We start from the raw sequence: 22,218 nt of genomic DNA on the forward strand, positions 1-22,218 counted from the left end.
GTAATATCAGACATGGTTAATCACAAATTAACTGTCTGATTTTGCCCCTGTTAACTTCAAAGCTACATTGTTAAATTCAGGCTTCTACAGAGAGTTATTTCAGCTATCAGCTGCTACATCAAATATGTCACTTCATCCCAGTGCTTCCCCCACCCTCCCATAAATTACTTAAAGCCGTTTTAGCCTGTTTCATTCTCATCACCAAAGCAATAAAGCAATTCTAGAATTTAAACTTATTGGTCAGACCCAAAATGATCAGAAACTTGGTCCATAGTCAAAAATAATTAACAAAACAGTAGATTATTTTTTGAATTGATTGACTAGCACAAGCAGCATGATCCACTTGAATACAAATAGATGCTTGGGCTTGTTCAATATGTCATTAAGATTTGCATATTTCTTCTCTGCCAGTGTGGGGATTATAACAGAGGTAGGATTATATGGTGTAACCTGGGCTAGGGGTTAGGTCATGTAGAGCTCTACAAATGGATAAGAGTGTTGGCGGTTGCCCAGAAGTGAGAAAGGAGATTAAAGCAATCTGCTTAACTATTCACAAGGTCTGGATTCTCGCTGTGTTTGCAACAACAAGGCATGTCTGTGGGATATGTGGTGTTATGCTTCATTTATTGAACGTCAATATACACTCCAAGTCTTCCTTTGAGGTAAGTGATTTGTTGTGCTTCACTATAGCATGTATTGAGATCAGAAAAAGTGACATGTTTATTATGGCAGCTATCAAATGGCACAACAGTTTGTACAGGGCTGGATTTAAGTACGTGTTTTTTCCCAGAGTTTCATGTGTGGTATTTAGTTCCTTTACATTGCGTTCGCCATAATAGTAAAGAGAGTGAAAAGACTGGAAAATTCTGATGATTGCGCTGACCATGTGAAGTGTCTTGAGCTCAGTAAGCTTGTTACAGGACTAATGCTAACCTTAGTCACCACTTGCGGGGTGAATGAATGGACACCTTTATCCTGAAGCTACACAGGATTTTATTCACAAAATGTAGCTTTCTAATTGCAAAGTGTTTTAAGTCATCAATACATAGTTTCTAAAATGTAATGTGGCTTCATTAAGCTAATTAAGAGCATTTTTTACTGGTTGGATACAGGTTTGCCGACTGGTGCCAGCCCCTGCGGGGGTGAAGAGGAGGAGTCATGGGGGCAGGAAGACAGGTCAAACTCCTATTATGGAAAAACTGGACCATACGCAGGAGGCAGAGGGTAAAAAAATCATGCATCAATAGCACACAACATGCATCTTGTTTAGAGTGGCCGTTTGCAAAGAATGACACTTAATGGTATTTTAGCAGACGACACTGTCATTAATTGTATTTTGTTTGTGCACTGATATGACCAATGGTTATAACTTCTATGTTACTTTTTAAAGACTTTTTTTTAATGTCCCTTAACTAAAAAAGTTAGAAATTGACACAAGCAATGGCTGATTTTGACCATGAACATATCTTACAGACATGCAGAATATTCTGGTTAGAATTACATTTTTCACAACATTTTGAAAGGCGATCATTAATGTCAGATTGTGTCTATATCTGTCTGCAAGGTTATCGTCTCATTTGTGCATGTTGTTGAGTATTTTGACACTAGAAATATTTAGATCGATGGAACAAACACTTAAAATACTCTCTGCTTCTATTGAGTCAACATCATGGACATTGAAGCTTGTTATCCCAAGCAGTTGTAACAAAAACTGTTTGCACCAAAGAAATGTTTTCTGTTATTCCTGAGTTGGACTAATGTGGAGTTAAAACTGCACCAAACTTATCATGTGTGATTAAAAATAGCCTTTCTGAAAACATCTGAATGAAAAAAATCAGTCTTTGTTACAGCACTGCCTATTGATATGTTTAATATGTTTATTTGGTTGTTGTAGAATTTGAACTGTGTGCTCTCTCCTCATGTTGGGTCCAAAACACAAGACAACTCAGATCCATTTTGACTGCTTTGGGTTTGAAAAAGACCCAATGACTGCAGCACAGTCTCAGCCACTCCTCACCTAACTTGCACCACACCCTAACATGCACCAGACCCCTGCTTTTTCTACACAGTGATATGCACAAAGGTGCAAGGGCCCGCAAAGTGCTGCTTGCATCCCTAGTTTTGTCTTAGTGTATCAAGTTTCTTACTTGAAAGTGCTCTGAAGTTTTCCATTTCTGTTCACTAATTGAAAGAAAAAACAAATCTCTATGGAGATTTCTCAATGAATGAAGTTTTGGTTGTTATCTGTGACTAGGTGCGTTTTTTCATGGAGATCATGTGGCCTGTGATACTCTTCATGGGACTAGTGTGGCTTAGAAGAGTGAATCCATTGTACCGCCAACATGAATGTAAGTTAACAACACTGTACATGAAAATATCAGAAATATTAATTTCCAAAGAAAGTGGAATTTGATGTCCTGCGTGATCTGTGGCGTCCTTACTCTCAGTGTTCGTAATCACCCTCAGGTCACTTCCCCAACAAGGCCATGCCCTCTGCAGGGATCTTACCATGGATCCAAGGGATCTTCTGTAACGCCAACAACCCTTGTTTTCAGTACCCCACAAGAGGTGAATCGCCAGGTCTGGTGTCCAACTACAACAACTCCATGTAAGCATCACCTGTTGAGTTGGAAAGGGGAAGATAAATCCTCTGGGGATATATTTGATCTGAAGTTAAAGGATAGAGTTATGTAACTAAGTGAATAGAGAATATATTTTCATATTTCTGTATTCTGTTTTTTTCTATTCTTGTGCACACAACCATTTATGAATATATAGGCTGATTAGTTGCACAATTTCTGTTTCATCTTTCCTGTAGTTTCGCTCAGTTCTACTCAGATGCTCAGGAGCTTCTATTCAACGACCCAGCCTTTCGGCAGCTTGGTTGCTACTGGAAAGAGCTGAACGCCATGACTAACTTTGTGGACTCCCTACGAACCCATCCTGAACGTTTCTCAGGTCAGTGCTCTCGTCATCAATCAACACATTGCAGCAAGTGTGCAGAAGGCAAGGGTTAACTCTGGGTTAACAGCACAAGATTGAAAGTTCACATACTGAAGGGGCCATAAGAACGTATGCTGCTCTTTAGCAGGTCATGTTCCAAATGAAGGATTACAATTACAGTACCTCTCTCTTTTCACTCAGGTCTCTTGATCCCTTAGTGTTTTTTTTTCGCTGATGACTTTTTGTTCTTCTTCTTCCTGATATTACCTTAAGATTTATTTTGCTGCTTTTTTGTACCTTTTTTAGTAGAGATAAGATAGTGGATAGGGTCAGGGAGAGAGAGTGGGAAATTACATGTGGGGAAAGAGAGTACGAGTTGAATTGGAAGCCAGGTCATCTGCATCGAGGTTAACAGCCTCTATACATGGCGCGCATGGACATAAAACACTGGGCAACCAGCACCCTGAGCTAACTTAGCTGTTATTACTCACATTAAACTGAACGTTTCCACTGATGGTGAAGGAAGACAGAAGTGAACAGGACTGAGTTTTTCTGCCTCATCACTGTCAGAGTCTGTGACATTTCCTTTTCCATCAGTCAGTCCTTAAACACAGCTGTATCCTGTACTGTGTTCTTTTAAGTGTTTGCTTTTCTGTTAAGTTTGTAGCGTTCTCTGTTATAGCACATAGATTTTTTTCTTTTCACCTCTCCAGTGTTGTCTCCGCTGTTTCCATATCTTTCCTTTTCCCGCACCATAAACAAACCAATGTCAAATTTAGCCACACTTATTTTCATAGGGTAATATAATCACAATGAATCCTCCAGGGTCAGTGATTAGAGCAATTGTAAGAGCTGCGTCCTGTTCTTCAACATTCTGCCATTCATGACTCACCGACCAATGCAATGCAGAACTATTTCACCAGAATTTAGTTTTTAACACAGTTGGGTGCTAAAATTATGTAATGGAATACACATTATTATAATCAGATCTAATGATACCCTATGATAAGGCAGTGATTATACTACACATTCACATAGTTGGTCATTTATGCCAGCTATCCAGTTGCTTAAATCTGGATTATGTTTGACTTCTTTATATTTTTCTAATGTTACAGTTTGTCCTGAGTTTTTAGTATATGCTGCTCTCATGCCGTTAGACTTGTCGATGTCAATGACTGCAGAAATGCTGCAAATTTACTGTTGACTTTCTATTTTTTTTTTTTACCCTTTCATTTTTATTAAAAATGTATGACAAAACAAAATAACAGACAAAGACAATAAAGGAACAGGTAAAGGTTGGTGTGAGCCTCTTTAGAAACAGAGTAGGGAGTTTGGATTACACAGGTGAAAGGGCACATCCCAAATAGCTTAAAGTCTTTTTTTTCCAGGAAGTTTTCAAGGTTGCAGTCTGATGGAATTTGACGTTTCTTCCATGCGATGTATTTATTTGACAACAGCAATCCAGACAATCCTTTGATGGTGGGCTTGCATGCAGCCACTTTCGAGTGATGGCTTTTTTGCTAGCAACCAAGAGCACTTAATAAAAGTACTGATAACAGATGGGTAATTTCATGAGAAGAAAAACAATGCTATGACAATGACATGAGCATGAGCATGGCCATTGTCTGAGAATGGCAAAGTCCATATGTTAACAGCTCTTCTCAAACACCTTCAAGGGAAAGTAAACCAAATGCATACACGGATATGACAAGTTTAACCTGCACTGCAAGGAGCACACCTTAACTTGAGAAAGGTCAACAGTATACAGGTCAGAATGTGTTGTTAGCATCACGTGTAGCTTCAGCTTTAAAGTTCAACTTCATTGTCAAAGTAATATTTCTTTCCAGAGTCACTTCGGTATGCTGCACATGGTGAAAATGCATACAGAATTGAAAAGGATACATGGATACAGAGCTTATCCATTCATTTCCTCCAACATGTAGTCAGAACTGCCTGCAACTTGCAGTCAGAAAGTATTTTTACGTATGCTTCCAGCAGAATTCACAGAGGGATCTTGAATTGGTAGTCTTGGCCTGACTTTCCCAGATATCGCTCCAGTCATCCTCAGATCTCCCCCGGCCTGATTCCCCTCTCCTGTTTCTGTTTGATTTGGACAGTTAAGTAATTACAGTCGACTTTCTGACTCATGAGTTTTGAGGGTGGAGTGAGCGCAGAGAGCGACTGCTTTTGTTAGGTGTTTTTGAAGCGGCATGGTGTGTTGAATCTGTTTGGGCTGCAGGTCACAGGTTTGTTATGTTACTGTGGTTGGATGTACCAGATGTAAGGGGCAGAATGAAATAATAGGTTTGAGTGGCGAGTTTAGTTATTGTTTGACAAATAGCACTAAGCATAAAGGTTAGGCAAGGCACACATTGAATCTTTTCTGTGTCGAGTCGCAGCCTGAAGCTGGCTCAGACCTCTTGACTCCCCCGCAGGGTGCCCATATGCCCAACATTTAATTGTAGATCCAATATCAGGCTCATTCCATAACGCCATACCTTGTCAGAAAATACCCAATTTAAAATATGACATTAAACAAACATAAGCATGGAAATATAAAATATTTTAAAATATAAGATCAAGAAAGAAAGAAAGAAAGAAAGTAAATTTAGTTACAAAACTTAGTTAAAACTCAGTTTGTTCAGAGAAATTAAACAGATATACAGAAATAAAAAATAAAGGTTAAGAAGAATGGTTTATTCACAGTTTTACAGACCCATTATTTTTTGCCATCATATTTTGTTATTTCAACCTCATGCAAGACTTTTGAAGAACATGTAGTGGTTGCTCTGAAATATTTTAATTAATGACAGTTATGAATGATAAGTAAAAGTTATCAATAATACATTTGATCTTACATTTCAAACTTTGACCGTGGTCTGGTGTGAACCCATGTCTCAGTCTGTATCACCCCTCACTCCTCCATCAGTCCGTCTGTGTTGTACACAGTGTAACAGGATTACATGACAGGGGTTTAAGAAGGCCCGTAAGTTAATCTGCTTACTTTCACCACCACTGTGTTGTTTATTTTGTGGGAAAGCAATTCACGTGTTCCTTGTCCATACTGGGCACTCCATAAGGGACACACAGAGGAACACTGATCCCATCTCTGGAGAGTCCACGCAAACATTTCTCTGTTAATATATACGTTGCATGTTCATGCACGGTGTATATATAGCATGTTTCCCTGCTGGTAAAATAAACCTCTGTGATGGGAGAGGGATGAGGCTGAAAGCATTCCAGCCTGGGAGCGATTACGTCTGGTTGCTCTCTGTGCTGCCGCTCTCATGGAGAACGATGTCGACGGACAAACAGAGCTCACAGAGATACAGATCCACATTCCACTAAAGTTCCCATGAGCCCCCCGGGGGAGAAAATTGAATCATGTTGAGAAGTGAGTTATGTAACTGATGAAACTGACTCATCACGAGTGGTCTCATTAATCAGGAAATGTTTGAGTGGAGATTTCATGTACAAGGCCTTTGATTATGAACAGGTTTGTGTTTGTGTGTGTGTGTGTGTGTGTGTGTGTGTGTGTGTGTGTGTGTGTGAGTGTAGTACTTGTGTATATATACCCCATAATTACACACCCTAATGAAGGCTTGCTGGCAGGTGAAGGCAACTAAACTGGTCAGACTAAACTTCACACATGAATTCAAAAATATAAACATGTGTAAATATTAACACATATACACGTCTAACAGAAAACCAACCCAGTGTGTGTTTGTTTCAAAAAGATTTTAAGTAAACTTCTTCCTTCTTCCCCACCCCCCCTTTTCTCCCTTTGCCTCTTTTTTGTGTCCTGCTCTCTCTGCTTTTGGTTCTTCTTCTTCTTCTTAATCTCCATTTGCTTCTTTTGTAAAATCTTCTTCTGCCTTTTTTTATTCTCCCTTTCCTTCTTTATTCTCTATAAATTCTTCCTCATTTCTTTTTTACACTTTCTTCATCTGCCCTTTCTGCTTCTGTTCCTTAGTTTTTCTAGTCACATCCTCTTCCTTCCTGTGCTTTTCCTGTTCTATTTTTACTCCTTCTTCTCTTGCCAATCTTCATTTTCTTCCTTTTTTTGTTTCTAATTCCTATACCATTGTCTTACATTTTTCGTCTTCTACTCCTCTCTCTTCTGTCTCCCTCATCTTAACTTTCTATCTTCTCTTCTCTCTCTCTCTCTCTCTCTCTCTCTCTCTCTCTCTCTCTCTCACTCTTTACTCTTCACCTTCAACTTCTCCTTCTCTGTCTTTTGCTTCTTCTATCCTCTCTTTCTTCTCCTGCTTCTTCCCGTTCCTCTAAAACCAATAGTTCCAGCCCCTCCCTCTCATCCTTTGGGTTTTGTGGTTTCTGTATGCTTTCTTGTGGGTGTATGAGAACTTCATCAATCTAGCAGAGTACGTTTAGGGTTGAACCAGGATTTAAGCCACAGCAGCACTTTGTTTGTCAGACAAAAACTGGTTCAGGCTCAGACAGGCTGCTGGGATGATGAGACTATAAGGTGTTTCTTCATCCTAAATTCCTCTCCTTGTAATGGATTTGTTACAGCTTGCCCAGAATGTGTACCGATAGGTTAATCCTGATTTGATCATTGTTTCCAGTATCTACTGCCTTACTCAATCAAATACATCATTGATCTTTTGGGATCTCATGGAAAGCATCATTGTAAATACAACACATAACTGGTCAGACTGAAACAAGTAGAAAAGAAATCACACAAGTCAGCTTAATAACAGTTTAAAAGCCAATTATCAAGAGACAGGTAGACTCAAAATGTCCAGAAATAAAAGATTTGCCTTGGTAGACAGCACAAAGTCGTTTAACACAGAGAAACATAGACATATTGTTTTTTTGTTTTTTTTGGAGCAGTGAAGAAAACAGTTTTTTGGTATGTTATCATATTATGGTGCTCCCTTGTCATTCTTGGTCACCTAAGCTGTCTCTCCCTCTCTCCCTCTCTCCCTTCCTGTCTCTGTCTCTCTTTGTCTCTCTGTAGGTCGAGGAATAAAGGTGGAGTCGATCCTAAAAGATGATGAGATGTTGACAGCGTTCCTGCTGAGAGACATTCCTCTGACAGCTCCTGTGGTGAATCAACTCATCAATGCCCAAATAAGGCCTGAGCAGGTACAAACAAACATGAACGGCTTTTTAACAAAGGCAGTGTGTCCCCATTCAAATTAAATCAATTGGTATTTCTTAAACGTTGCCATTATACTCATTTGTATAACACCATACATACTTCTTAAGTGTCTTAAATAATACATTATTCTGATTTCAAGAAACTTCAGTACATTTTTACTTGTTGCTGAATGATACTTCAGGACATTGTATAATTAGAAATGATCCAGACTCTGCTTCAGCTGGGAATAACGACAGATTATTAGGGCCACATTTTGGAAGAAGAAAGCCAGCTACCTGCACTTAAAAGAGAAACGTTGAGTATCTTGAGAAGTAATACTCAAGTCTAGGTTTCATAAATAACTCAATCTTTTAGCATATTAGTCCCACATTGTCTTAAGTATCAGGACTCTGTAAAGATTATCCAAAGAGAGCAGGCCAACAGGCGACTTGTGCAACCTCTGTCCTTAAACGAATAACAACAACAACACAAGATAATCACTGTTTCTCATTTAAGTGAAGTTTGGAGTGCTTCTAATTCTAAAAACAGATTTACTGTAGTGTGGCAGTACAACTTTATTCTCATACATTTTAACTTAATACTGTTAAATTTGCAACTTTGTTCTTGTACATTTATACCTTTTACCATATCATTTTTAATATTACAGTTTTATTCATGTAGTATTAGGAGACTTTAATCTTGTAAATTTAAGATATTTTAACATTATGACCTTAGTCTCATAATATTACGACTTTGTTCTCAAAATTGTGTGACTTTATTCTCATACTATTAACGTTTTTTTCTATTATAAGTACATTTTTAAAGCTCTATTTTGCAATATTCTTTATTCTGGTAAACGTACAACTTTTTTGCTTTCAACTTCTTTCTTGTAATATTAAAACTTCAGTCTGGAAAAATTACAAGACTGTATTTTGATTTCTAAATTTACGTCTTTCTTCCTAACAACTATTCTCTTAATTTTATGGCTTTGTTCTCATAATATTGCAACTTAACCCTCCTGTAATGTTAATTTCTCTGGAACAGCAATGATGGTCCTGGGTCAATTTGACCCGGGACATATTCAATAATCCAAAAGTGTCAGTACCCCAAAAAATCCCAATACATGATTTTTTTAACCTTATTTTTAACTCCATTACTAATCATTTAAATCAAGATTTAGCCCATTGGTGTTCTTCAATTCTCATAGATCATGGTTCAATGAGGACAACTCACTCATTTTTCATTAAAATTAATGTTAAAACTTTTTTTAATGTACATTGGAAAGACCTAAATATAAATACAATAGTTGTGATGTTGATAAATTAACACGACACCTCTTCTGTCACATGCTGCCCAGATTTGTATGCTGCATTTAGCTGGTTTGGAAGGCATATATTACCTAAAATAGACTTTAAAAAGAGTCAAATTGACCCGTAACATATCAGGAGGGTTCATGTGGCCCTAATCCTCTGTAATAATATCAACACAAATTTTCAGGTGCTGTGTCTGGGACACAACCAATGCAGAGAGAAAGTTGTTATCATGCGCCAGACACAATCAAGCCGTTGTCTTTCCCATTAGGTATAGATGTTCACAACAATTCTTCTGTTAGAGAATAGGATGTATTCAACAAGCAGAGACATGTTTGTCCTCTGTTGTGTCTCTGGGAACTTCTTTTCGTGTGTGACGTGTTGACTTCAGGTATGTTGGATAAATCTGCTGCACTGGTGTCAGTATGAGCAGTTGAACCAGGCTGGAAAACAGATGTAATAAATCTCCCTTTGGCAGTTAACACACTGTAAACACACACATAAATCCATGCATGCCAAGTTATCCAGACACAAGTGGCTCCCTAACAGGCCCTCCCCTCTCTGCTGTAGTTTCGAGTGTGCACTGAATCATTGATGCACCTGTGTGTCTAGCCAGCAGGCAGGTCAAATGTTTAAGCACAGTTACTGCAGGGTTAGATGAGGTCTCTGGGGATGGGCTTCATGTTTGAGTTTCTCTCCTCCATGTAAGTCTTTGTAGGACCTTTAAGTACCAGTGAGTCATCAACTTTGAGAGCGCTTCTCGTGACATACAACAAACACTGCTGATTCGCAATTTTTTTTTATCAGGGGAACTTTCATTATGTCTACATTTAGTCCATTCATCACGCTACCATGGTCTCTTTTCATCCCTAATGACTACTGCTTCAAAGTTCAAGTACATCAACGCTACTCTAACAAGACATCTACCTGACAAGCTTGTTAAATTTGACAAAAAATAAACATAACTTATTGAACTACCATGTGATTTTGATGTAGTTCAACTAGATTTTCAAGTACCAGGTAAATTCCATGTTTTTCAGCTCTCTCTCCAACACTTTGACTCTTTATCTCCATCAACATTTTAGAAATATTAAACCCTAAAAAACAACAGCTTTGAATTCACATAAAAATCGTCCAATTCTTGAGTTCCTTTCGATGGCACGCTGACTTGTGAGAGGAAAATTTGTCCTCCTTTCCTTCGGCCTACTGTTGCTAAAGAGATGGAGAAGGTTTTCCTAATTAGAAGATCTGCGGTCCGATCATTAGCTCCTCCAGTCCGCACGTCAAGTTGTTCTTTGCCAAGATACTGATCCCAAAATTGCCCTGAAGCTAGGTCACCAGGTGTGAGTGTGTGTGAATTAGATTAGGTCCCAAAGAGATCCTAAAGAGTAGGATCTGTTCCAATGCAGTCTAATCTATGAATGTGTGTTTGGATGGGTGCAGAGTGATTAGAATAGTCAAAAAACTAGTAAGTGTAATCAATTAAGCATTTCATCCCCTCATGGTGCCCTAAATGCCTGTGTTTGCTCTTCGTATTTTTCTCTTGAGATGCAGCATTGTGCAACATTTTTGCAGAAAGCCCTGACGTGTTGAACTAAATCTGTCGTCATATTGGACTTGCTCCCTCCCTTGGGTAAAGTGTCTTTGCTACATGTTGCACTTCGCTGTGTTTTTTAACTTTGGATCGCTTACTATGGTCTGCCATGATTTTCTTCTCACAACTTTGTTGACGCACTGCATCATTCATAAATGATGTTGATATTACATCAGCAGAACATGTCCTGACAGATAAGCACAACTTCTGTGGACTGAAAAATTCTCACTGACAGATATATGTTGCTGTTAGGAACCAAAAAGGCCTAATTGAATCCATGAAATTTAGAAATGGTATTATGCTGGTGTTATTCCTTGGTACCCAATCCTACCCACAACCCAAGCATGAAGATAGATGGAGATAGATGGGCAGCGTGAGCCAGTACCTCACTGGGGTTATTGAGTGGGCACAACCTTTCTTTGGTGTTTTATCAAGTTAGGCCGAGGACACCTCCAGGAGGCTCATCAGATAGCTCCGGTGTCCCCTCTATGCTCGCACTCTCCCTCCACCATACTCTAAAATCACAATAGACAAGAAAAGAGAAAAAAACAGAAGGGTCTGGAGAGAGATGTTCTATAAACTACGGAGTTGATCATGCTACAAACTGTTTACATTCTACTTCTGCTAGACAAAGCCTAACTTTCCATCCTTGCTGCTCAGCTGCTAAGTCTGCATATCCAAGTTTTTTCCTTTTATACACCTGCTCCACTGAGTTCTCCCGGGGCACTGTCAGTTCTATGAAATGAACCTCTCGCTGTTTTGTTGATCATAAAGCTACCAAGCCTTAAGTTGGTGCAGACTGTCGCCTGTGGGACAACATGTTTTTATCACAAATCTAACTGTATCTTCCAAAAGTTTGTGCCTATTAGAAGGCCTGAATAGTGACTGCTTAAAAATCTGTCCTCTGCTATTTGAAGTGCTTGGGATAATCTTTCAATGTTTAAACAGAGAGCAAAAATACTGACAGGTCAACAGAAGGTATCACAGTGCAATGATACCAGGATATATCTTAAGACCTATACACTCTTCCTTTTTTCCCCCCAGTTTGCCTTTGGGGTCCCGGACCTGCATTTAAAGGATATCGCCTGCAGCCTGACCCTGCTGGAGCGATTCCTCATCTTCCCAAGCCGCCGGGGGCTCTACGCTGTTCGCAATGCCATGTGCATCCTCCCTGCTCAACGGCTGCAGATCATTGAGGACAAGTTCTACGCCAATGTCGACTTCTTCAAGCTCTTCCGGCTGGTCAGTTTTGGCTGGGATTAAGAGCACTTACACGGATGTTGGTTTTATAGGATTAGGAAGCTGTTTTTGTCAAAGATACAAGTGTAAATAACAACAAAGGTAAACATAGCAACTATCTTAACTAAATACAACCTTCAATCGCCATCCCCTGTAGGGTGTGGAAGAGGTCCTTGACGTAATGCTTTAACCTACACGCGAACTAGTTTCCGTATTCAAAGGGGAACTCTTTAACCTTCCTCTTAACCTTCCTTGTTCTTTCTTATTTTGGGGTCTAGATGACTGAAAGGTCAATTATTTTTACATTTGATCCACTAGTTTGCCTTAGCTGACAGCGGTGCAGTGTTGTAGTAGCTGCAACGTAATGGTCAATGTGCTTAATCTTAAATCTGCCACTGAAGCTGCTCATTTAGTCACTGACAGGCTCAGACTGTTATTCTAAGTGTCTGATAACATTACAGAGAGGAGCCCTACTGAGACGGACCTTTTTGTTAAAGAAGAAGAAGAGACTGTCTCTCTGTATCCACCAGGCCTCATTGAAAAAAGGTTTAATTTTACATCATAGAACAGAGGAGTTTTTGGTTTTCTGCTGCATAAGTTTGTCAGTTTGTTTGTGTTATTGTGTGACTTTAATCTTTTACAGATAAGAATAATATTTGTGTGGAGCAGCATAATGACTGTTTTTGGTTCAAATCAGCGTCCTGTTCATTAACCCTCCTGTTATGTTAGTTTCTCTGGAACAGCAATGATATTCCTGGGTCAATTTGACCCGGGGCATATTCAATTATCCAAAAGTGTCAGAACCCCAAAAAATCCCAATACACATTTTATTAAATCTAATTTTTAACTCCATTACTAAATCAAGATTTAGTCCATTGGTGTTCTTTAATTCTCAGATCATGGCTCAATGAGGATAACTCACTCGTTTTTTAAGATACATTGGAAAGCCCCAAATATGAATACAATAGTTTTACGTGACATAGATTTTTGTTCATTTTATTTTAATTTTTTGATTAAAGAAAATAAAAAATTATGAAGTGATGTTGATAAATTAACACGACACCTCTTCTGTCACATGCTGCCCAGATTTTTATGCTGCAATTGGCTGGTTTGGAAGGCATATATTGCCCAGGTTCAATTTGGCCGGCAACATAATAGGAGGGTTAATGAAAAAACCTCTCTGAAATATATCCAGACTCTAAGGAAAAAATCTGAGCTTCTCAGTGTCAAAAACAACAACTTTTGTAGGAAAAACTTTGGTTGGGTGCATTTTCCTTCAAAAGCCATTACAGCCTGTTCACTGCTGCCAGCTCAAGAAGTCTACCAGAACACCTAGATGTCATTAAGACCTTAAAATTTAAAATGTGGTTATTAAATGCTCTCTCATTCTCCATTGAGCTATTATTTCATCCTCCACATTAACCCTCTGCTAAGGTAGATACAGTTAGACTTTTCTCTGCCACCATTGTGGAAAATGCTTCTAGAAACATCATATTTGAGAATGAGCTGCTTTTTTTTTTTCATAATTTGGTAGGGTCCTAATTTATTTGATGAATAAGAGAGGACAGTATGGAGCTGTGGTTGGATTAGTACCATTTGGGACTTTGCCAACTTAATTATCTTATCTACAAAGAACTTCAATGGCTGTGCACAGAAGGCTGAGCCAACAGCTGGCAGAAGGTCTTTAGGTTAAGCTTGCATTAGACACAATAGTATTTGGCAGGATATTACTATTGTAAGACAGTAATAATCACAGTAGGACACTGATAAATGCATTAGAGTGATCTATCAGTGAATTTATTCAGATATTTGAATCGTTACAGTGTGTTTTATTGGAAAGTGAAGCCACCTGTTAGTGCTTTTAAATGGTAACATTTATTAGTCCACCATTTACTGTTGGGTTATTATACTTTCCTTCAGCAGCTCATGTCTGACTTCACATTAGCCGTTTGTTCTCAGGTCACATCTGGATCAAAACTGAACAAGCTCACACAGGTCTGTCACTCAGCAGGTTTACAGCCAGGAGAAACAGATGAACAGATGTTCGTATTTTCATAAGAGCTCTGACTCATCGTGAAGGACGGATGTTTCACAGGGACATGCAAGTGTCGTTCAACCTGAATCAAGTCAGAATCAAACTGCCAAAACGACTAAATCATTCACTGTGATTGTTGAGGAGCAGATGAACCACAGATGAACCTGCCGGCCGAGGTTTAAAAATATTCATCAAAAATAAAGAATACTTAGTTATCAGAAGGTGGAAATTATATCTGAACAGCAAACATCTCTGAATGATTTTGACACACAGTTAAGAGCCAGACACAGGGTAGAGAGAGTGGGCCAAGGTTGGCAGTTGTTCCCGGCTGCTGCTCGGAGGAATGTAGCATCTGTAAGGGATGTATGATTTCACCACTGATCTAAATCAGCGCCCCAGTCTGGACTGATTTCACCACCAGTTGATAGGTTTGTAAAGATACACATATCACACCAAACCTTTTCGGTGCAGCGATTTCAGTTCGGTGCAGATGTGTACTGCAGAATTAAAGGTAATTCAAATCCAAGGTCCCAACACAAACCAGAAAACTGTTGTGAATCACACATAGGCTATTGAGACATTCATTTCAGTATGTCTGTGAAGGTTCTCAGTCATTCAGGTCATGGAAATCCAAAGCTTAATCTGTAAGGCAACTGGACTGGTAGAAATTCTTGAAGACATTTCACCTCTCCTCCAAAAGGCTTCTTCAGTTTTGACCAGACTGGGGAAGAGCTAGAAAATATAAGCCTCTAACAGTCGTGGGTGTGTCCAGGAGTCACAAAAGGGTCCTAAGTAGGGTCATTAGTCTAGTTCCTGGCAGTTGTTCTCCTATCACCTGACAGTCGTTCAATACCTCCTACGTTAGAGTGATGGGTCAGCTGTGAAATATTCATTTCAGTACAGAGACTTTCTGAACAAATAACCTCAAAATAGTTAAAATTATTTTTTACCCGTCAGTTACTCGTCCTTTTGGGAATCAGACATCCAGAGAGGTAACACACTGCAACAATAGTCCACTTTTGCCTCATCCTCCTCCAGGCACAGTGAGATAGACTGATCTGAATGTAATGTCAGTGGAAACTCTCTGTTTGAGCTATAAAAGCTCAGATAACATGGCTTTCATTGTCATTCCCTGTGGTCTGTCGGTCCATGCTTCCTTTTTTATATAAATGACATTTTGGTCGCCTGGCTGTCTTTTATCACCACAGACACTGACATGGCTTAGAATATTATATATCTTATTTTTACTAGGTTAAGAAAGTTGTGGATACGACTGTTGTAAGCTCTTTCTTCATTCTTTGCTGAATGAAGCTAGTGGAAGCTGAGAAAAGACATTCCTCTGATGGCTTATGGCTCATCGGGATGTGCTAAATGTTGTTTTAACTGTAAAAATACTGCAAACAGTTCTAAAGAAAACGTGTGATGCAGTTTTGGCTTTTCACCCAGGAGGGGTTTTCTATCTTCACTAACTGATCTGTGATATGCTGAATCCATATATCTGAAGAGGAAGGATGTCTTCTCTGGAAGTTCTTGGCCTTGGCCTCGTGTGCTTCCTGAACCTTTAGCCTATTGTGTGGTGAGCTGCCTGGAGGATCTCTGTGCACAACAGCAGATCCCTCAGAGACAACAATACCAGCAGATTCTAAGGAAAGATATTACTCATGAATGATGAACCCAGTTCTCTGAAAATGTTAGTCAGTGCTTCGTATTGACTGAAACCATAAGGAGAAGGGGAACTTACTAAGATGATGCTAAGGTGTATGTCATTTCATTTATATTGTTAGTGTTGGTAAAAATTAGATGTTAGTTTTTTTCTTTTATTTAACAGCACAAAGAAATTTTGTTTGTATCTCACAGTAACAACTCTCCTTCAACTACTGTGGCAATGAAGAGCAAAACAAATTTACAAAAGATGAAACACTTTTACAAAGTCGGAGAAACATTGACATTCTGTAAAGCAGGGGTTGCTGGTTCAATTCCTGGCCAGTTGACCATCTCCTGCATGTCTTCCCCCATGGCTGTTTTTTAAAATGTAAAAATGTTTTCCAAAATGTAAATTTGTCTCCAACTTTGTAAAAGTGTTTCATCTTTTGTAAATTTGTTCGGTCCTGCAGGGCCACCGTATTCAACACTATATGACATAACAGTTTGATATGATGTGACATACAACATAATTAAACACAATAGGATACAGCATGATATCATATGCTGTGATTCCATAAGATATAATGTAATTCGATATAATGTGATACTATCTGACGCAGTGCGATATAGTACGATGTGTGATTTGCAACCAAAATAATACCATATGAAAGGATATAGCATAATATACATGCAGAACAATACAATATAACATGATGCAATATGACATGTGATACAATTTCATATAAAATAATTTCAAATGATAAAGTATGTTTTCATTATGTTTCATATGATTTTGTGCAATACAATACAACATAGTTTAGAATAGTGTATTTTAATACAAGGTATATATGTCATAATATATGATATGATATGATTTGATATCATACAATAAGGTGTGTTACAGTACAATACAATAAGGTACGATATGGCATGGTACATAAGGAAAGGATATGACGTGATACAATATGATTTATGTCACAATATAATAAAATCATGATATCACGAAGCAAACAGTATAATGTGAACCAAATGAAATACTGCATGATGACAGATCTGGAAAGTTTGCACCAAGCCAAAGTTATAAAAATATGCGTTTTCATTTTGAGATGATGTATTTGTGTTTCTTTCCAGCTTCCTCTCGGGCAGGACAAACAGTCTGAGGGCATCGACATCCGCATGTTGGTCCAGGTCGTCTCTGCAGCCTCAGAAAAACTGAGAGAGGTAAGGCTCATGGCTGAGCTTAGCTTCGGTCCAGTTCCATTCAAAAGTTCACTGCCTGCTAATTTTAGTCACCAGGAAACAGTTGCTTCCTCTTGCCTGAGGTTCTACGCAAACACAGACAGTGGGGGATATCATGTAGTGCGTATGAGGAAGGCTAAATCCAGAACAGACCTTGTTAGCCTCAAAAACAGATACATCATCATTATGGGAGAATCCCAATGAAAACAAAACACTGAGGCTGCAGGAACAGGTGAAGCCTGGAGACATGGAAAAGGTGGTGACTGAATGATCTGTTTGTGGTGGCAGTTTTAACCTCGTCATAGCCAGATAGGTTATATGCAATACCTAAGGTTGAGTCTATTTATGTCTAACTTATGTAACAGTGCAGTGTCAGATTTGTGATTGTGAAACTGTATCCTAGTAATTTGTGGTCTACCTATGCTTGAAACATCAAGTGTACGTGGGTGCCGGATATTACTCTTTAATGTGTTTGTTGTGGATGTTTCCATGGGACATTTGGAGTAGCTGACAGTCTGGCATCCTGTTGGCAAGACTCTTGTCTCTTTGTCTACAATGGACAGTCTGATGTGGAGACAGACGACAGGAAGATACTCATTCAGTAATTTGCCTTTCATATCAAAGGAGGAGGATTTCAAAGAAAACCAAACAAATTGAAAAACTGTCAACAAACAGTTGCAGGTAGAACAAAAATAAATCTCTTGGAAGCTGAAAACCACATATCTTAATCATGTCATCTCAAAAGTTAAAGGTGCATTCTAGTTTTTTTTGGCCTAGGCAAGATGCTAAAAATGGATACAATTTAAAGAATAGTACGTTTTGTTTACTACATATTTTTGTGAAAGTAACTTTTTTATCATAATGAACTACAGTTACAATTTTAGACACAGGCTGCCAGATTACAGTTCTTAAACAGTCAACACAGACAAATCAGAAGTCATGCTCATAGGTCCACTCCACACTCATCACAGATTCTCTCCTCACTTCAGCTTGGTTTTCCTGTCACCCCCCACTGCAAGAATCTTGGCATCACCTTTGATAAAAACCTTAACTTCAACCAACATATCAAAACCACAGTCCAGTCTTGTTTCTATCAGCTGCGCAAAATCTCTGAGATCAGGCCCTTCCTTTCACACCATAACCTAGAAATTGTCATCCATGCATTCATTACTTCCCGATTAGATTATTGTAACTCACTCTACACCTACCTAAGCAAACACAACCTCTCAAAACTCCAGTTAGTCCAAAACGCTGCTGCCAGACTCCTCACACACACCATGAAAAGGGAACACATCACACCAATTTTAGCCTCTCTTCCCTGGTTGCCTGTGAGTTTTAGAATTGATTTTAAGATTTTAACTCTCACTTTTAAAGCCTTAAATGGACTGGCCCCTGAGTACCTAAGTGAATGCCTTAAAATGTTTATCCCCAACTGCTGCCTGAGATCTTCCGGCAGGTCCCACTTGAAACTTTAGCAGTTTCTGTCTAGAAACATAAAGCATCATCTACTCGTAGACTTTAAAATGTGGACGTAGTCTGAAAAAGTTTCTGAAGAGGTGTTATGGAGCCCAATGATGGCTGTCTACATTTTGGAAACAATGAATCAACCTGAGTTTCGATCCGCCTAGAAAAAGGCGACAAGGTGGACCCGTCCATCAACTCAGCCATGCCCCTGATTATGCAGATGTATGTATAACTTGTAGCCTTTATTTTATCTTAACAGACATGCAATTTTTGGTGGTGAGGCTAAGATAATATAGTTATTATCAGCCCCTTTTTGACTTCTTAACTGTTTCAGATATTACGTTTCATAGTTTTCACCGGACAAGGACAGTGTTTCTTCTCTAAACAGACATATTTTCCCATCAATGTTCTTGCACATTTGTTCCTGCTTATTGTTTTAAACAACAAACAGGAAGAGATTCCTGCCCATCTAACCTCTGTGCTCTAACTTTCAGACGTCAGTATATGATTTTTATGTCAAGAAGCCAAGACACCAAATGCAACTCTATGAATCACCATCACTCATGTTGCTTCTTATCCTTAACATGAAACAGTCATAATGTCAGATCTTAAAGCTCCCCTCCCCTCATCACAGTTGTACCAGAGGAACAGCTCCAGGGAGCTTCTTCAGGTGGTGACTCCACTCCTCCAGAACAATCTGGCCTTCAAGCAGGTAATGGCTGCTGCCTCTAGCCTCATGTGTGGATACTCTGAGGGTGCTTTCTCCAGAGTCACCTCCTTTAACTGGTACGAGGACAATAACTACAAAGCGTTCCTTGGCATCAGCGGTGGGAGGACACAGGACCAGTACACCTACGACAACAGCACCAGTGAGTTGATGTTCTAGAGATTCTATAATATTAATTCCAGTCTGACGTTTTCGCCTGCATGTGGTATGAGGACTACCTTTCCCTGCAGCTCCATTCTGCAATGATCTGATGAGAGAGCTGGAGTCAAACCCTGCCACCAGGATCGTGTGGAACTCGGTGAAACCCATGCTGATGGGACAGATCCTCTACGCCCCTGATTCACCGGCTGCGAGGCAGATCATAATAAATGTAAGCAGCATTTATGCAAGCATGATGTGCTTCTGTGGTTTATTACATCAAAGACAGTGGAAACTTTTTACCCTTTTATCACTGTTACAGTGAACCATACGATCCTGCACAGATGCAACTTTTAAGCCTTTAAATTATAATTTTTCTACTTTGTTGCAGATTTTTTTTTGGTGCTATTCCAAGTTTTTTGTAGACAAGATTTGATGAATTCTCCTTTTATTCAATCATCTCTAATAAATAGCGGGAAAGCTGTGAAGTTTTCCTGGATCATTGAATAAAGAGAAATTTAGCATCTACAGCAACATTTTGGTCGACAGAGTAAGCAATGATTAAAAATGAATTAAAAAAAACATCTTTAGAGGATTTCTAAGACTCAAGGTCAATCACTTTTTTTATTTCTTTGGCACAAGTTCTGCAAGGAACAAAACACTTCAGCTAAAGAGAGGATCAGCTTTCCTGGCGACATGTCCAGCCCTTTGTGAGTAGACGTAGATACGTGCTGGTCAAAGCCCCTCAGGGTGGGGGGCAGCAGTCATGGATGGTTTGGTAGCAATGGAGGAACACATGCTGATCGGCTGTGGTGACTACCACACAGTCTACTGGCGCCATGGCTTTCTCAGTGTTATGTAAGCAGTAGGATTCGGTCCTTTAAGATGTACGAACACACAAAGACACACACACACACACACACACACACACACACACACACACACACACACACACACACACACACACACACACACACACAGACACTGGTGCTTCCTGGTTCTTGACCTTTAATGCCCTCTTTGTTTTCCTCTTCCTCAGATTGGGATCTTAATTGCACTAAGAGCGTAATGACCAAGGGGTTAATCTGTTACTTTAAAAGACCAAAAACATGACCTCCTCAGCCTCTTTGTTTTCTCCTCCTTCCCTCTGTCATGCATCACTTTGTTTTTGGAGGAGACATGTTATACTCCTGTACAGATATTACCTGCATCCTGCCATCAAAACGTTATCCTTGATATTTCTTTATGTACAGTTTAAAATATTAAACATTTTCTATGTGGTTGCATGGGTCCATGTGGTGCAATGGGAAAGCTCACAGTAAAGGGGGAATTCAGTATTTCAAACCTGGGCCCTCATTCTTTATTTCACAATTTTTGGGGACTAAATGACTAAAGTGTACAATAAGTTTTTTTTCCAGCTAACAGCTGAGAAACAGGCTTTAATGACTGACATGGATACTTGCCCAAAGTGTAACCACCCAAAGCTGCTGTGTTTCGCCCCTGACAGATTCAGGTTTTTATTCTAAGAGTCAAAACGGACAAACTTTGATGTCAAAGAATAAGATCCTTTTTTCAATCCATGTAACAGTCTGCAACACTCTCTTCAAGCTCAAACTCAACATTGACCAAAACAGAAATTTAAACTTTTCAAACAAAGTCAAAAACTGCTACATTATATATATTTTAAAATTGATTCTGGTACATTCAAATAAAGGAATGTAAACTCTGTTTCTTAATTCAAAAATAGGACCATACATTGACAAAAATGCATATTTATATTTTGATACTTTTACTGATGTTCTTGGAAACTTCGTTAGCTTTGACTTGACAACAGATATGAGAAGTTAAATATTGGTGATACTGGTGAACCTTTCAGCAAGCTACATTCATTTTTTTTTACCCAACTGCAAAGAAGCAACAATTGTACTTATGAATAAGGTCATGAGTGACCTCTGTGTTGCAAAATTTGTAGGTAGATGCTGAGATAGGCACAAAATACACAAGGTCAGCAAGGGCCCTCAACTGACCCCTGCAAGAATTCTCCTTATAGAATCCCCCCTCCCTCCACCTCCTCCTCCTCCACCTCCTCCTGCCTGCTGTTTTAAACTGCCCTGGGGAATGAGGAAGCGCTCACTTGTGGGAACCTGACTGGGATTCACTGGGCCGGCCGAATGCATTCGGCCAGTTGTCACCAACGGCCCCCATTGTCACCCCGGCTCCATTGTCCCCATTGTCGCCCGAAATCAGACACACACAAGAGGAAGGCGTTTAATTGGGTGTACTCTTGAGGGCTTTCATCCCCCACTGCACATGACTGATTACTGAAATAGCCAGCCTTTGGTATTTGCCACACAAAGCACTGTACCCCCACACAACCAGGCTTTTTAACGATAAGCGTGCGGTAAATATTTGACAAATTTGGCACTGGGAGCATTTGTTACACAGTTTCTGATTATCTGACTGAGCCTGCGGGAATTCTGTGTGCGAGAATGTGTGTGTTGTCTTTGCAAAGCCTGTTTTCACAGAGAGTTTGATGTGGGAATGGTATGTAGCAGGAGATTAGGGGATCTGTGACAGTGTGTGAATTTCACTGTCTGAATGTTGTGTAAACATGTGCACGTGTACACAGAGTACAGTTTCCCCTGCCCTCTCTTGCACACATTTTTAATTGCATGTTTGCCAATATTGTCCCCCATGTTTCTGATCTTGTTTGTTTCTGGGTGTAGTTATGTGTCATTTACAGGGATTTACACTCTCATAGCAACCAGAGTAAAGACACCA

The 22,218-nt window shown here is 39.3% G+C and overlaps 1 protein-coding gene across 1 annotated transcript in view; it reads left to right on the plus strand.

Moving 5' to 3' along the window:
* Window positions 1-597: 597 nt before the first annotated feature.
* The window catches only part of abca4a (ATP-binding cassette, sub-family A (ABC1), member 4a), a 46,178-nt gene continuing 24,557 nt past the window's right edge, over window positions 598-22,218 (plus strand). The window contains exons 1-10 of the mRNA XM_034705807.1: window positions 598-662; window positions 1,113-1,224; window positions 2,255-2,348; window positions 2,467-2,608; window positions 2,819-2,958; window positions 7,925-8,052; window positions 11,996-12,193; window positions 17,001-17,090; window positions 19,207-19,441; window positions 19,530-19,669. Of these exons, the coding sequence (XP_034561698.1) occupies window positions 1,159-1,224; window positions 2,255-2,348; window positions 2,467-2,608; window positions 2,819-2,958; window positions 7,925-8,052; window positions 11,996-12,193; window positions 17,001-17,090; window positions 19,207-19,441; window positions 19,530-19,669 (1,233 nt within the window). The 5' untranslated portion in view covers window positions 598-662; window positions 1,113-1,158. The remainder of the gene's footprint in view (window positions 663-1,112; window positions 1,225-2,254; window positions 2,349-2,466; window positions 2,609-2,818; window positions 2,959-7,924; window positions 8,053-11,995; window positions 12,194-17,000; window positions 17,091-19,206; window positions 19,442-19,529; window positions 19,670-22,218) is intronic.

This window comes from Notolabrus celidotus, chromosome 17 (genome assembly GCF_009762535.1).
Source record: "Notolabrus celidotus isolate fNotCel1 chromosome 17, fNotCel1.pri, whole genome shotgun sequence".
Classification (NCBI taxonomy): Eukaryota; Metazoa; Chordata; class Actinopteri; order Labriformes; family Labridae; genus Notolabrus; species Notolabrus celidotus.